General features: G+C 44.0%; 1 protein-coding gene across 1 annotated transcript in view; it reads left to right on the top strand.

The window, feature by feature from the left end:
• LOC131055001 (uncharacterized) overlaps window positions 1-12,454 on the top strand; it is a 51,448-nt gene that overhangs the window by 17,920 nt on the left and 21,074 nt on the right. Inside the window, exon 2 of the mRNA XM_057989603.2 lies at window positions 8,993-9,188. Within this exon, the coding sequence (XP_057845586.2) occupies window positions 9,096-9,188 (93 nt within the window). The 5' untranslated portion in view covers window positions 8,993-9,095. The remainder of the gene's footprint in view (window positions 1-8,992; window positions 9,189-12,454) is intronic.

Below are 12,454 nucleotides of genomic sequence, written 5' to 3'. Positions count from 1 at the left end.
GGGGAGAAGAGAGAATCTTATGGCAAATATTGCAAATGGAGGTACCCGTGAAGATTCAAGACCTCCTTGAAACCATGCCGCAGTTGAAAATAGCTATCTTAAATTTCGTACCCACACAAGTGAAAACGAGGGAGGTTGTAAGCCCCACGGTTGACCCTATATTGTTAGTAGTCAACAGCGGACGCCAACCGGCGGTGGTAGAAATGGGCTTCCTGGGGACTACCTTGATGGACACCATTGTGGACGAAGGGTCAGGAGTAAATGTGCTCCTAGAAGAGACATGGAAAAAACTGGGAAAGCCTATGTTGTGGCCTCCCACGTTCAACCTGCTAGGGGCAGATCAACACGGGATCAAACCCCTCGGTACCCTCATGGGCCAGTAGGTGATGATTGGCACGCAACCATTCTTGCTAGATTTTGTAGTGATTCCACTGAAGCAGAAAGGGTACGACGCCATTCTCGGACGTGGGTGGCTCATTGCAGCAAAGGCGAATCATAACTGGAAGCAGAATACGCTTTCCTTGGAAAACGAGGGGAGGAAGTACGTGATTGATCTCTGTATGCAGATGGTGAGCGAGGAGTTAGTATCCTCCTTCAACTCGAAATCTGAGGCAGACTAGTTGGGTGAGGATGGAGACGGACATGGCATGGAGCCCAGTGATGGAGGGGTGTTAGAACTGGAAGCATGCTCGGGGGATGACGGGGACTCCTTGAATGGCCTCTTCCACTGGCAAATGGGAGATTATGAATTGTTTACACCCTCGTGCAATGTATTGAGTATCGAGGAAGAACCATATATATTTCCTCCAGAATACGGAGAGTACAAGGAAGGGGAGGCCTCTGTGAATGACACCCCCACACACCAGTTCTCGAAGGGTGAACCTATTAAATATCAAGAAGCCAATTTGAAGGAGACAAATCTTGGGGGGACGAGTGACCCCAAGATCATCCTTGTTGGAGATGACTGGAATCCAGTGTTGAAGGCTGCAGCCTTCAAAATTTTCCTTGAATACAAGGATGTTTTTGCATGGACGTACAAGGACCTAAAGGGCGTGCCCCCAGAGCTATGTGTACATCGCATAACATTGGTACCGGGAGCCCAACCGGTAAGGAAGCGGCCTTACCGTATGAACAAAAGTTATGCTGCACGGGTGAATGACGAAATTGAGTGGATATTGGAAGCAGGCATAATCTTCAAAGTGCAGACGAGCGAATGGGTGTCTCCCATTTTGATTTCCCTCAAGAAAGAGGCCAATCAGATCCGGATCTGTATAGACTTCTGGTGTCTGAACATTGTCACTATTAAAGACTCGTTACCCATACCCTTCACCGATAGCATCCTCGAGGAAGTGGCTGGACATGAAATCTATTCCTTCATGGATGGGTTCTTTGGGTACAACCAGATATCCATCGTCGAGGAGGATAAGTTGAAAACGACCTTCGTGATGGAGGATGGTGTGTATGCATACAACCGAATGCCCTTCGGCCTATGTAGTGCACCAGCGACCTTTCAGCGCATCATCTTGCATATCTTCGACAAGATGTCCGTAGGGAACTTCAAAGCTTTCCTGGACGATTGGTCTATTTACAGTGGACAGGACATCCACCTAAAGGTCCTCGGGGAGTGCCTGGAGAGATGTCGAAGGGCACGGTTGGCCCTTAATTCGAAGAAATGTAGATTCATGGTACCACAGGGAAGATTGCTTGGACACATTGTGTGCAAAGAAGGATTGAAAACGAATCCTGACAAGATTTGGGTCATAGTAGAAATGGAAGCTCCTACAAACGTCACTGGGGTAAAGTCTTTCCTTGGTCATTTAGGGTACTACAGGAGGTTCATCAAGAATTTTGCTGAGGTGTCCCACCCGTTGGATAGTTTGACACGGAAAGGGGAGCCATACATCTGGACAAAGCCACAAAGCGATGCATTTGAAGAGCTGAAAACGAGATTGATGGGAGCACCAATACTGGCATACTCAAACTCGGATAAGGAATTCCATGTTCACGTGGATGCTTCAAATTATGCCATCGGGGCTACACTAGCCTAGGTAGGAGTACACGTGTTGGACCATCCGATTTATTTTGCAAGCAGGTTGCTCTCCAAGGCTGAAAAGAACTACAGTACCACGGAACGCAAAGCCCTCGGCATGGTCTACGCTGTACAAAAATTCTGACATTACCTACTCGCTACACCATTCACATTTTACGTAGACCACCAGGCACTAATCTACTTGGTAAACAATCCCTTTATCCAAGGGAGGATAAGTCGTTGGCTATTGCTACTACAGGAGTTCACATTTACAATTGTGGTAAGACCAGGGCGAAGCCATGTCATAGCCGATCAGTTGTCCCGGATCAAGTCGGGGGAACCTCCGGAGGGAGTAAATGATGATTTCCCGGATGCGCACTTGTTCCAAATAGCCGTACTCCCTTCGTGGTACAAGAAGATTGGAGAGTACCTATCGACGTCCGGATTCCCGACCCCCAGGGGAACGGAGGAAGCTAGTACTAAGGAGAAGGACCTTTTCACTGATCAATGGCTTACTCTACAAAATGGGACGAGACTAGGTACTAAGGCGTTGTGTCATGGAGGAGGAAGTCCCCAGTGTATTGAGGGAGGCACAGGAAGGACCCACAGGCGGACATATGGGCCCAGACACTACGGCCCGCAAGGTGTTGTTGGCAGGGCTGTGGTGGCCAACCGTACACAACGACGCCAGTGAGTGGGTCGTGGGGTGCGACACTTGCCAACGGGTGGGCAAACCTTTGAAGCGGGACTTCATGCCCTCAACCCTTCGCACGCACAGGAACTCTTCGAACGATGGGGACTTGACTTTGTAGGGCCTCTTAAGGCTAGCCGTACACAATGGTGTCGTTACATTGTGGTTGCGACAAAATACTTGACTAAGTGGGTGGAGGCAAGGGCTCTCCCGGATAACTCTACAGTAAGCACGGATAAATTTATCTATGAACAAATTATTACGCGATATGGCATACCTATTCAGTTGGCAAGTGATCGAGGGGGCCATTTTTTGAACTATGTCATACGGTTGTTGACCACAGAGTTTAAGATTTTCCACTCATTATCAAGCCCGTACTACCCACGTGCGAATGGGCAGGCCGAGGCCATTAATAAAATATTGGTGTCGGTAATCTACAAGTCCTGCGGGGTAGAAAAGGAAGACTGGGAGGAGAAGTTACCCTCCCTATTAGGGGCATACAGAACGACTTACAAAGTGACCACCGATCAAACTCCATTTCAACTGATGTATGGTCAGGAAGCAGTGGTGCCTGTTGAATTCATGGTGCCGAGTCTCCGAATAGCAATTGAAAATAGACTCGGAGACATGGAAAGCCTGTGGGAGAGGCTTTACAACTTGAACAAGATGGACGAGCGTCGAATGGTGGCGCAGTGGGCCACGGAGGCCACACAAGCCAGAAGAAAAGTATGGCATAACAAACATCTAAAACGGGTAAGATTCACCTCGGGACAGCTGGTTTTGAAATACAACGGGAAAAATGAGATCAAACTAGGGAAGTTTAAGGTGAGATGGCTAGGACCCTTCTGAATCCGCGAAGTTGGGGCCAACGAGGCCATCCGGCTTACAACGTTGGACGGAAAACAGGTGCCCAAGGCTATGAATGGCTCCAAATTGAAACTGTACTGTGAGGGACAGCCGCACCAACAAGTCCTTAGGGAAGAAAATAATTGAAAAAAAAAAAGAAAAAAAAAAAAAAATGTAAAAGGGGCCATGGTGGAACCACCGTACGGTGGGATCACCGTGCGGTGAAAACCATCGCACAAATACATGCCGCCCAACACAAATACACGCCGCCCAGCACAAACATGTAGCTCGCACAAATACGCCTCCCAACACAAACACGCAGCCCGCACAAATACCACCAGCCCTTCACACGCTTCACACGCACACGTGGCCTTCGGCCTGAAGGAAAAGGCAACAGTTCCGGGCAAGAAGAGATCCCTGGCATATCCGCAACCATTGCCGCAGGGAAGGGGAAGTGGTGTAATGGTTCTAGGGTTAGCCATATCTCAGCTGGCACATTAAGGAGAGGCAAACTACAGGGAATGCATTCAGCCGGCAAACGCCATTGGTGAGCAAAGTTGCAGACAAACATGGACAAGACCATGAGGGTTTTACCATTCAGACTTCGAGTTGCAGGAGGCACCAATTCAAGCACCAGCGCCAGCAAATAGAAACACAAGCCAAAGATAGCCACAGCCACAGCCACGGGAAAGGTCACCGCCAACACTATTGTGTTCGAGGGTGTGAATGGAGCCGAGTGCCGCAAGTGGTGGCAAGAGAATGTTGCCGATCACGAAGTGAAAAAGAGTTTATATTGAGCAAGAGTTCATTGGGCTATCCAGATGCCTGTTTTTCCCATAAAGAAATTTGAGGTACTGTTGCGAATGATGGTCAACGTGTTTGACACCACCTCTGGAACGACCACGTTTGACTACGGCAACCATAGGCTAAGGGTTTCCTTCATAGCAACCGATTTTACAAGGGTATTTGGCATACCAGGGCACAATGGGAAGAAAGTAGAGTTAAAAGCTAAGAAAATGAATAAGGACATGAAGGAACACTGGGTGAAGATGGTTTCCCGCAACCTTACATCGGCTGAACTTGCCTTTGTGACCAACGCCACAAAAAATAGGGGAATGAAAAAATCATTTGTAGCTGAAGGGCTGTGGCACTATATCATGGATGTCGTGAAGAGCAGACTTGCCGGGTCCAGCCGTGCATCGGATATCGGCCTACCTCAAATTATTTTGATGAATGGACCTATGAATGGAGTGCAGTACGACTGGGCTACGGTACTTGCTGACAAGATGTATGAGTTCATGAGTCTACACTGCACCTTCTACATGTTGTACTATGCCATTGGGTTGTTCTTGGAGGCCATGCGTTCCAAGCTGTCGGAGGACGAAGTAGACATCAAACCGGTAGGTAGTCTGGCACCAGGGGAGCCACCCATCCTCTATTGGCGACATATGGATGTAGGGATGACACCTGCGGCAAGACAAAAGAGGCGAAGGTAGGATGTTTCCGAGTCTGACGACTTCGACAACGGGCTGGAAGAGACCTCGGAAGCCTCGAGTGATTCAGACGAAGATAGTGGGGCAAGCTTAGTCGAGGCCGTACCAGCATCCACACCCCCACCCCAAGTCTTGTTCGCCACACCCATGCTGATCGTCTCAGTGCATTTGAGTTCGTTTATGGGTGGCATTGCGTCCATTCCGGTCTTCGGGGAGCAGAGGCCGTCGGTAGTAATGGGGCTACCATCAGGGACCGAGGAAGGGAAGACAAAGATAGTTCCATCAGAAGAAGTCGATGAATCCGTGCCCATAGGGAAAGTGCAGGGGCACGATCAGACAATGACAGCAGCAACACTAGGCGGGGGGATACTACACCCCCTCGAGGAGGACAGTTGGTTGAGTAGGGAGTTCGAGATGACACCCATGTCGCCTAGGCCGGTTACTAACATTTCTTCCTCACGGGCTTCCCCCGTGTGTGGTGACCCTCGGAGAACTTAGATGCAGAGGTTGTGGACTTAGATAGCGAAGGTTCTCCCAGAGATGTGACACACTCGACGGAGGTACAGGGGAGGGAGTTGGCATTGGGGCAGATAGCGGAGGTCCACATGGACACCCAGCAAGGCAGGGTAGAGAGCCACACGGAGAGCAGGCAGCCAGGTCTGGAGGACGTGGAGGCGTACCTCCAAGATATGGTGGGCCGAGGGCAGACTTACTTTCGGGAATTGGTACAGACTTATCTGCAAAGGTTGTGGACTTAGATAGCGAAGGTTCTCCCAGAGATGTGACACACTCGACGGAGGTACAGGGCAGGGAGTTGGCACTAGGGCAGATAGCGGAGGTCCACGTGGACACCCAGTGAGGCAGGGTAGAGAGCCACACGGAGAGCAGGCAGCTAGGCCGGGTAGACGTGGAGGCGTACCTCCAAGATATGGTGGGCCGAGGGTAGACTTACTTTCGGGAACTGGTACAGACTTATCTGCAGGAGGAGGTCCGCCGAGGGCGGGAGGTTATCGCCTCCCTTCAGTCAAAGGGCCTTAACAACACCGTTCAAGAGTTGGATTGGCTGCTCAGGTTTATGCGGGAGGGTTGTTCATAGGCATTTGCTGCCTGTTTTGAGAGAAGCGGATGGCCAGAAACTGAGACAACAAAGATGTTGGCCACATGGGCAGTGAGCATGCCAGTAGTGGAGAGTAGAGTGGAGTCTCTCGGGAGGTAGATTGACCAGACCTTCAAGGAAGTGTATCACACTCTTCGCCGAACGGAGTCCGTATCTGGAGGACATCTAACTGCGAGGGTGGCCGCAGAGAGAGCTCGGGAGGAGTTGGCCACCCAGCTTGAGGTCGTGCAAAGAGACTTGGATCGCCAGGAGGCGGCGTGGGAAGCCAAGAGGGCTCAGTTTGCTATTGAAAAGGCACGGTTAGCTGTAGAGTTGGAGGACGCAAGGGCAGAGCAGGCGATCCAAAGCACTAGTCTGGTACAGGCATGAGAGATGGTGGATGCCAAGGAGAAAGCTCCTGGAGGTTGCCCGAATGGTTAAGTCTACAATTGAGCACAAAAAGGTTGTTGAGCGGGACCTGTAGGTGTATGATCTGTGCACACGACTGACACCAGCATCATCATCAGCCCTACCACCTGCTGCTTCAAGGACGCCCCCTTCTTCTTCTATACCTTGATTCTATTTACTGTATGACTATCATCTCTATTTTGTATTAAGTCGTCCGGAGACGACTTCTTTTCTTGGGGGGGATGATGTTGTCGAGAATAATCATTATGTTATGTTGTCGTCGGTAATTATGGGTTACGACAGTCAGTTAGTCTTCCCGAAGAGCAATTGGACACGACGGTTGGTTGCACCCCTTCGGGTATTATATATTGCATACCTTTCCTTCTTAATAGCATCATGATAGTCGTATCTGGGTGTGATGTTATAAGCACTTGATGTACATGGACTGTTGAATTAATACAGAGACTGGTTCTTAAATATATTCTCATTATGTTCTATGCATTTACTTTTTGCATTTAAATGTTTACCCGTATGTGGCAAACACATAAGTCACCAAAATTGTCGGAGCATTTAAAGCCTTGAGTGTCGATCATGCCATTTTGAAGTGTCGCCAATCAGAAGGAGTTTGGAAGACTTCGGAGACTTGGGTCACCGAAGTTGGGAAGACTTAGAAACTTGGGAACTTCGGGATTCCGGAGTTTCGGGGTAGAAGAACTAGGAATTTGGGGGTTTCGGAGTTCTGGGGTAGAAGAACTAGGAGCTTGGGAACCTTGGGGTTTCGAAGTTTCGGAGTTCCGGGGTAGAAGAACTAGGAACTTGGGAATCTGGGGGTTCCGGAGTTCCAAGGTAGAAGAACTAGGAACTTGGGAACCTGAGGGATCCAGAGTTCCGGGGTTGAAGACTTAGGAACTTGGGAACCTGGGCGCTCCGGAGTTCTGGGGTAGAAGAACTAGGAACTTGGGCACCTGGGGGTTCCGGGGTTGAGGACTTAGGAACTTGGGAAGCTGGGGGTTCCAGAGTTCCGGGGTTGAGGACTTAGGAACTTGGAAATTTGGGGGTTCCAGAGTTTCGAGCTAGAAGAACTAGGAACTTGGGAACTTGGGGGTTCCAGAGTTCCGGGGTTGAAGACTTAGGAACTTGGTAACCTGGGGGTTGAGGACTTAGGAACATGGGAACCTAGGGGTTCCGGGGTTGAGGAAGAGAAGACTTAGAAACTTCCTTTTGACAAGACAACATTTCACACTTCATAATTCCATTGCTTTTCTCCTTGATCAACTGGGGCAGCGCGGGTCCATGGAACATATCTCTAATTGGTTCTCACTGATGGACCAAGGGTGTCATAAAATGACAACAGTTAGAGTTAGGGTTAAGGAAAAATTCAAGTTAAAAGGTTAGTAAGAAAAGCAGATGCAAATTACCCCAGATTAATTGTATTGACTGATTAATACGAAAAACTTGTGATTTTTTTCAACAAAAAATGTTGCCTTGGCTGAGTGGCAATTAATTGCAACCAAAAGTGATTTTTTCCTGATTTCTGTAACTATGGAACTTATACGAAGTGTGTTGTGTCATGGGATGACTTACAACCAATGTGATGAATTATTGCAGCTCCATATGGGCATCACTACAGGCCTTAGTTATTTTGGTTATTTATCTGCTTTCTTTATCTCCATCTATTCTTCATGTAGCTTATCATCTATCACTGTACAGCCATGGATTAGAGATGGCCCTGATACGGAATAAGGGAGTAGAAAACAATGATTGAAAGTGTAACTGCAGTGCTGTGAATCCCCAAATTTGAGTTATACAAACAACAGGTAAGGTAGGGTAGGTCTAACCACTGTAATCTGATTATTAAAAAAGAACTAAAATTAAATATTCTTAATATTGCTAAGAATTTTATTGTTCCCTTTAAAGAATTTAAGAATTACAATACTTATTTGTGATCTACTGTAATTTAGTCATATGATTTTCAAAGAAACTAAATATCCACCTTGACTTAACAAAATTCATCAAACAAATTTTTTTGTTTTTCTTTAATCTATGTTATAGTTTCTAACATCTTTGTAATCCTTACCATTTGTTCTTTGCGCTGACAGTATTTCTACAGTTTCTTTTAAATTTCACTTTGTTTGATGACAACCTAATAGTAGGACTGGAACTTATGTGTTTATGTGGCTGAGAAATTTTATAACGAGATTGATTGAATGATGGTATTTTTATTCTTGTGCTTCCATATACATGCAAATGGTAATTTTGGTTCCAGTAATTCTAGGTTGGATTGAATAAGAAAAGCATTTAAATAGCGGTTGAAATCATTTGCTGCTTTTCAGGTAAAATGTACATTGGGTTTTGGTTCCAGTAATTCTAGGTTGGATTGAATAAGAAAAGAATTTAAATAGTGGTTGAAATCATTTGCTGCTTTTCAGGTAAAATGTTCTATACATGGTCGCAATGTTGAAAAGGAAGCAGATGGCATTGCATATGTTAAGTCTGAAATGTACGGAACATATGCTTTTTTCAATATAGAAGATGGAAAAGAAGAGGATGATGAATTCAAGAAGAGAAAGCGGAATATTGTTGAGGCTGCTGTTGTCTTGCATATGCTCTTTAAACTATGCAAAGGTAATGTTTATTTCCTGCGTAACCGATAAACCTACTGATAAGATTACAGAGGTATTTATTTTATCTTGCTTGAACCAGCTGGTAATTTTGGCTAATGATTTTATTTTCTAATTTAGATTTTTGTTGGTGGTTAGTGATATTCTTCTCTTATTTAGAGACATTATCTCAATTATATAAATTGTGCATATTTTTCCTTTTGTTACATGGTCAAGTTGGATCTTAAGATGCAGTTATCCATGAATTCATCTTCAAGGTCGGCCAGCACTAGTTAATAAACTAATTTTTTTCTAGAGGGAGTTGGCCAGCATGATTTTAAACCTTTCTTGCATGTATGCCAACACAAAAGGTGGTTGGCTCAAACATAATTAAATTTATTTTAATTCCTTTATAAGCAGTTGGTCACATCTTTTGCATCACCAGCAGTCTTCACAAGAACAGTTTTTATTACCTATAAGTTCTTTATATGATCTGCCACCACCCTGTGAGTCAGATTCAAAAATTGAGTTAGAGTTGGTTCTCTTTCTGTTGGTGTAATGGAGTCATATCATTAGGTTGTGCCAAGCCTTATGTTTGGTAATCCTCCTAAGAGATCAACTGATGTAGAGAATATAGGTGTAGTTGAAGATGTGGGCTCTTCATGGGACATATTGAATCATTGAGACTTCTACATTTCAGATTTTGAAAACTTTCCAAAGAATATTTGTGAACCTGCTGGAATTTTCAGAACAGCAGGAAGAAATGTAGTTCAGTACTTGTTCGGTATGAAGATTTGATATCTATTGCCTAGAGACCTATAGTGGAAAAACTTGCATGGTTGAGTTGCAAGAAGTCCAAGTTGGTACCATTCACCATAATGAACAGGAAGGTGTGATCAAAATGAGAAAGGTCCAGTTTGTCTGTGGCACTTGGAGGCATTTTGTTTGGGAAAGATGCCTTAGGTTGCATTGGAAGATCTTCTGATGAGGCACATATGAAGAGCAGCGTAGCGCAACATAAGCATGGCGGAATTGCATGTTTCGCCGGATGGCTAAATGTTCCATTTAGCCAGGGTGCAATCTGTGTGATAACACTTACAAAGATCGCGATTCATCAAAAGTGGTCTTTGTTTTGATGGCAAAATTTCACAAACTACAAAGAAATTGGAAAGTAAGAATTATGCTGCAGCCCTCAAAAGTTCCAACAAAGAGGTAAATGAGAAGAAGGCGAACAAAGATAAAAGGGAAGCAACCAAAAACGAGGTGAACAAAGAGGAGGATAAAGTCTCACAGTTTCAAAGAACTATCAAGGACAACCTCAAATGGACCTTCCCTAAAAGGATGACACACACAACTAGGTCCAACTATTCCTTTCATGGCTATTGTTTTTCATGCAATCAATATGGTCATAGAGCAACATTTCCTAACAGGCGTGAAATCATTCCTTGGGCACATTGGCTATGTTGAGATATTGTCATTGATGTCTTGATTATGGACAACAATAAACTGAGATCCTCTTATGGTAGAGATTAATGAGAGATCAACAGCCAAGTTAATAATATGTGTTATGTGGATAAACAAGGATTATCTCTAAAGAAGTTTTTGAAGTTGAAAAAGTGTTTAGAAGACATTAATACTGACATAAGGCAGCACTGCCCTTGACAGCAATTCAAAAGAGTTTAAAAGCAATGATTAATTTTAAATAAATGATTTGTTATGCGATTGTAATATGCAAGGTGGTGTGGTTTATAAGAAACAATAATTAATACGTTTGTTAATACAAACAAAATGATTACTGACAAGTCAGCGATTAAGGAAGGATTGTTAACTTATTGAAGTGCTTGATGACAAAGCAAACGTTAGAGGTGGCAGTAGGCAGCGATTCATCTTAAATAAAACATTAATAAAAAGAACCAATTTGTAATAGGCAGTGATCAGCATTAGTGTAAAGAGAACTTGTTAATGTCTATGAAGAGGTGCAATTTGTGTAGTATAAAATATGTCTCATCTAAAGGTTATGTCTTTTCAAATAAGCATGAAGATATATATAGAGAGAGATTGAAAACAGATTAGTGTGTGTTATATGGAAAAGGGACCAAGAGAATAAAGCAGACTATTAAGAAGAAATTGAGATTCTTTTGAGCAGTTTTTGTGATCAGATTTGTAACAGACTGAGAAGGAAATAATGCTCAGACTTTGAAGGAAGAGATTATAATCTCTTTATAGCAGATTGGTTACCAGATTTATAACAGACTTAAAGGAGAATTATTTCATATTCAAAAGGAAGTTGTAACTCCAACTTGAATGAGGGGATGGTGCCTTTAACTGAATGAGGGGTTGCATTGATGTGTGTTTTATGCACATACGAACATAGAATAAAGTACCAAGGTATCTTATCCTCTCTTTAACAAAGTCTCTGAAATGCTATGCTTTGCGAGCAAATGAGACAACTCCAAGGTTACAAAATGTTAGATCTTTACTCGTGGATAAGTTCAATGGTTGATGTGAATTGCTGTTTTCACTTGGGGATTTACACAATTGTTTGGATTTATCAATCTTATCATGGATTGGAATAGGTTTTGCCAATGACTTAGGATTTTGCAATATAGCTCTTGATCTAATCTAACAAGGGATTTTTAAATAAAATGCAAAAGGATAAGGGTTTAGGAGTTCAGTTCTAATCTAGAATGCAAGAGGCAATGAACGATTCAATGGAATTCTCCTTGGCAAGGTCTCACCGTCCATGAACAAATTGACACAAGCTTAGTGCAATCATCTAAGGTAAATTTTATAGATATTCAAATTATCACCATCAACACCAATACCATAAGGGCAATGCATACCAATGGATGTGCACTAATTGAAGTTAATTACAATTCATATTCCAGTTGACCACATAAGGCATACTTACAATCAACAAGAAGCTAGTGGTATGGATTAAATGGATTCCACATAAATGCATTCAATAACTCTTTCATTCAATCTATAAGAAACATTAAATAAATTCTAATCTAAATTCTATTCTAAATTTTGGAGGCAATGAGAACCTCAAATGCATACAAATCTAAGCATAACCACCACACTTAAATGATTTATATTCAAATCTGCAGCATATAGATGACAATTCTCAAAAATATCTCTTACAAATGAGAGGCAATGGGGCATATATAGTCTCAAATAGAATGAAGGGCCAAGATTCGTTTAGAATCAACTGCCAAGATCATGTCAACACTGCCCTAAATTTGCCCTAATTAGGGTTTATATCAAAAAAGGAATCACCAAAAGGTGATC

The sequence above is a fragment of the Cryptomeria japonica genome, chromosome 7 (assembly GCF_030272615.1).
Source record: "Cryptomeria japonica chromosome 7, Sugi_1.0, whole genome shotgun sequence".
Classification (NCBI taxonomy): Eukaryota; Viridiplantae; Streptophyta; class Pinopsida; order Cupressales; family Cupressaceae; genus Cryptomeria; species Cryptomeria japonica.
The sequence above is the reverse complement of the archived record's forward strand: the minus strand, read 5'-3'. Positions and strand labels throughout refer to the sequence as shown.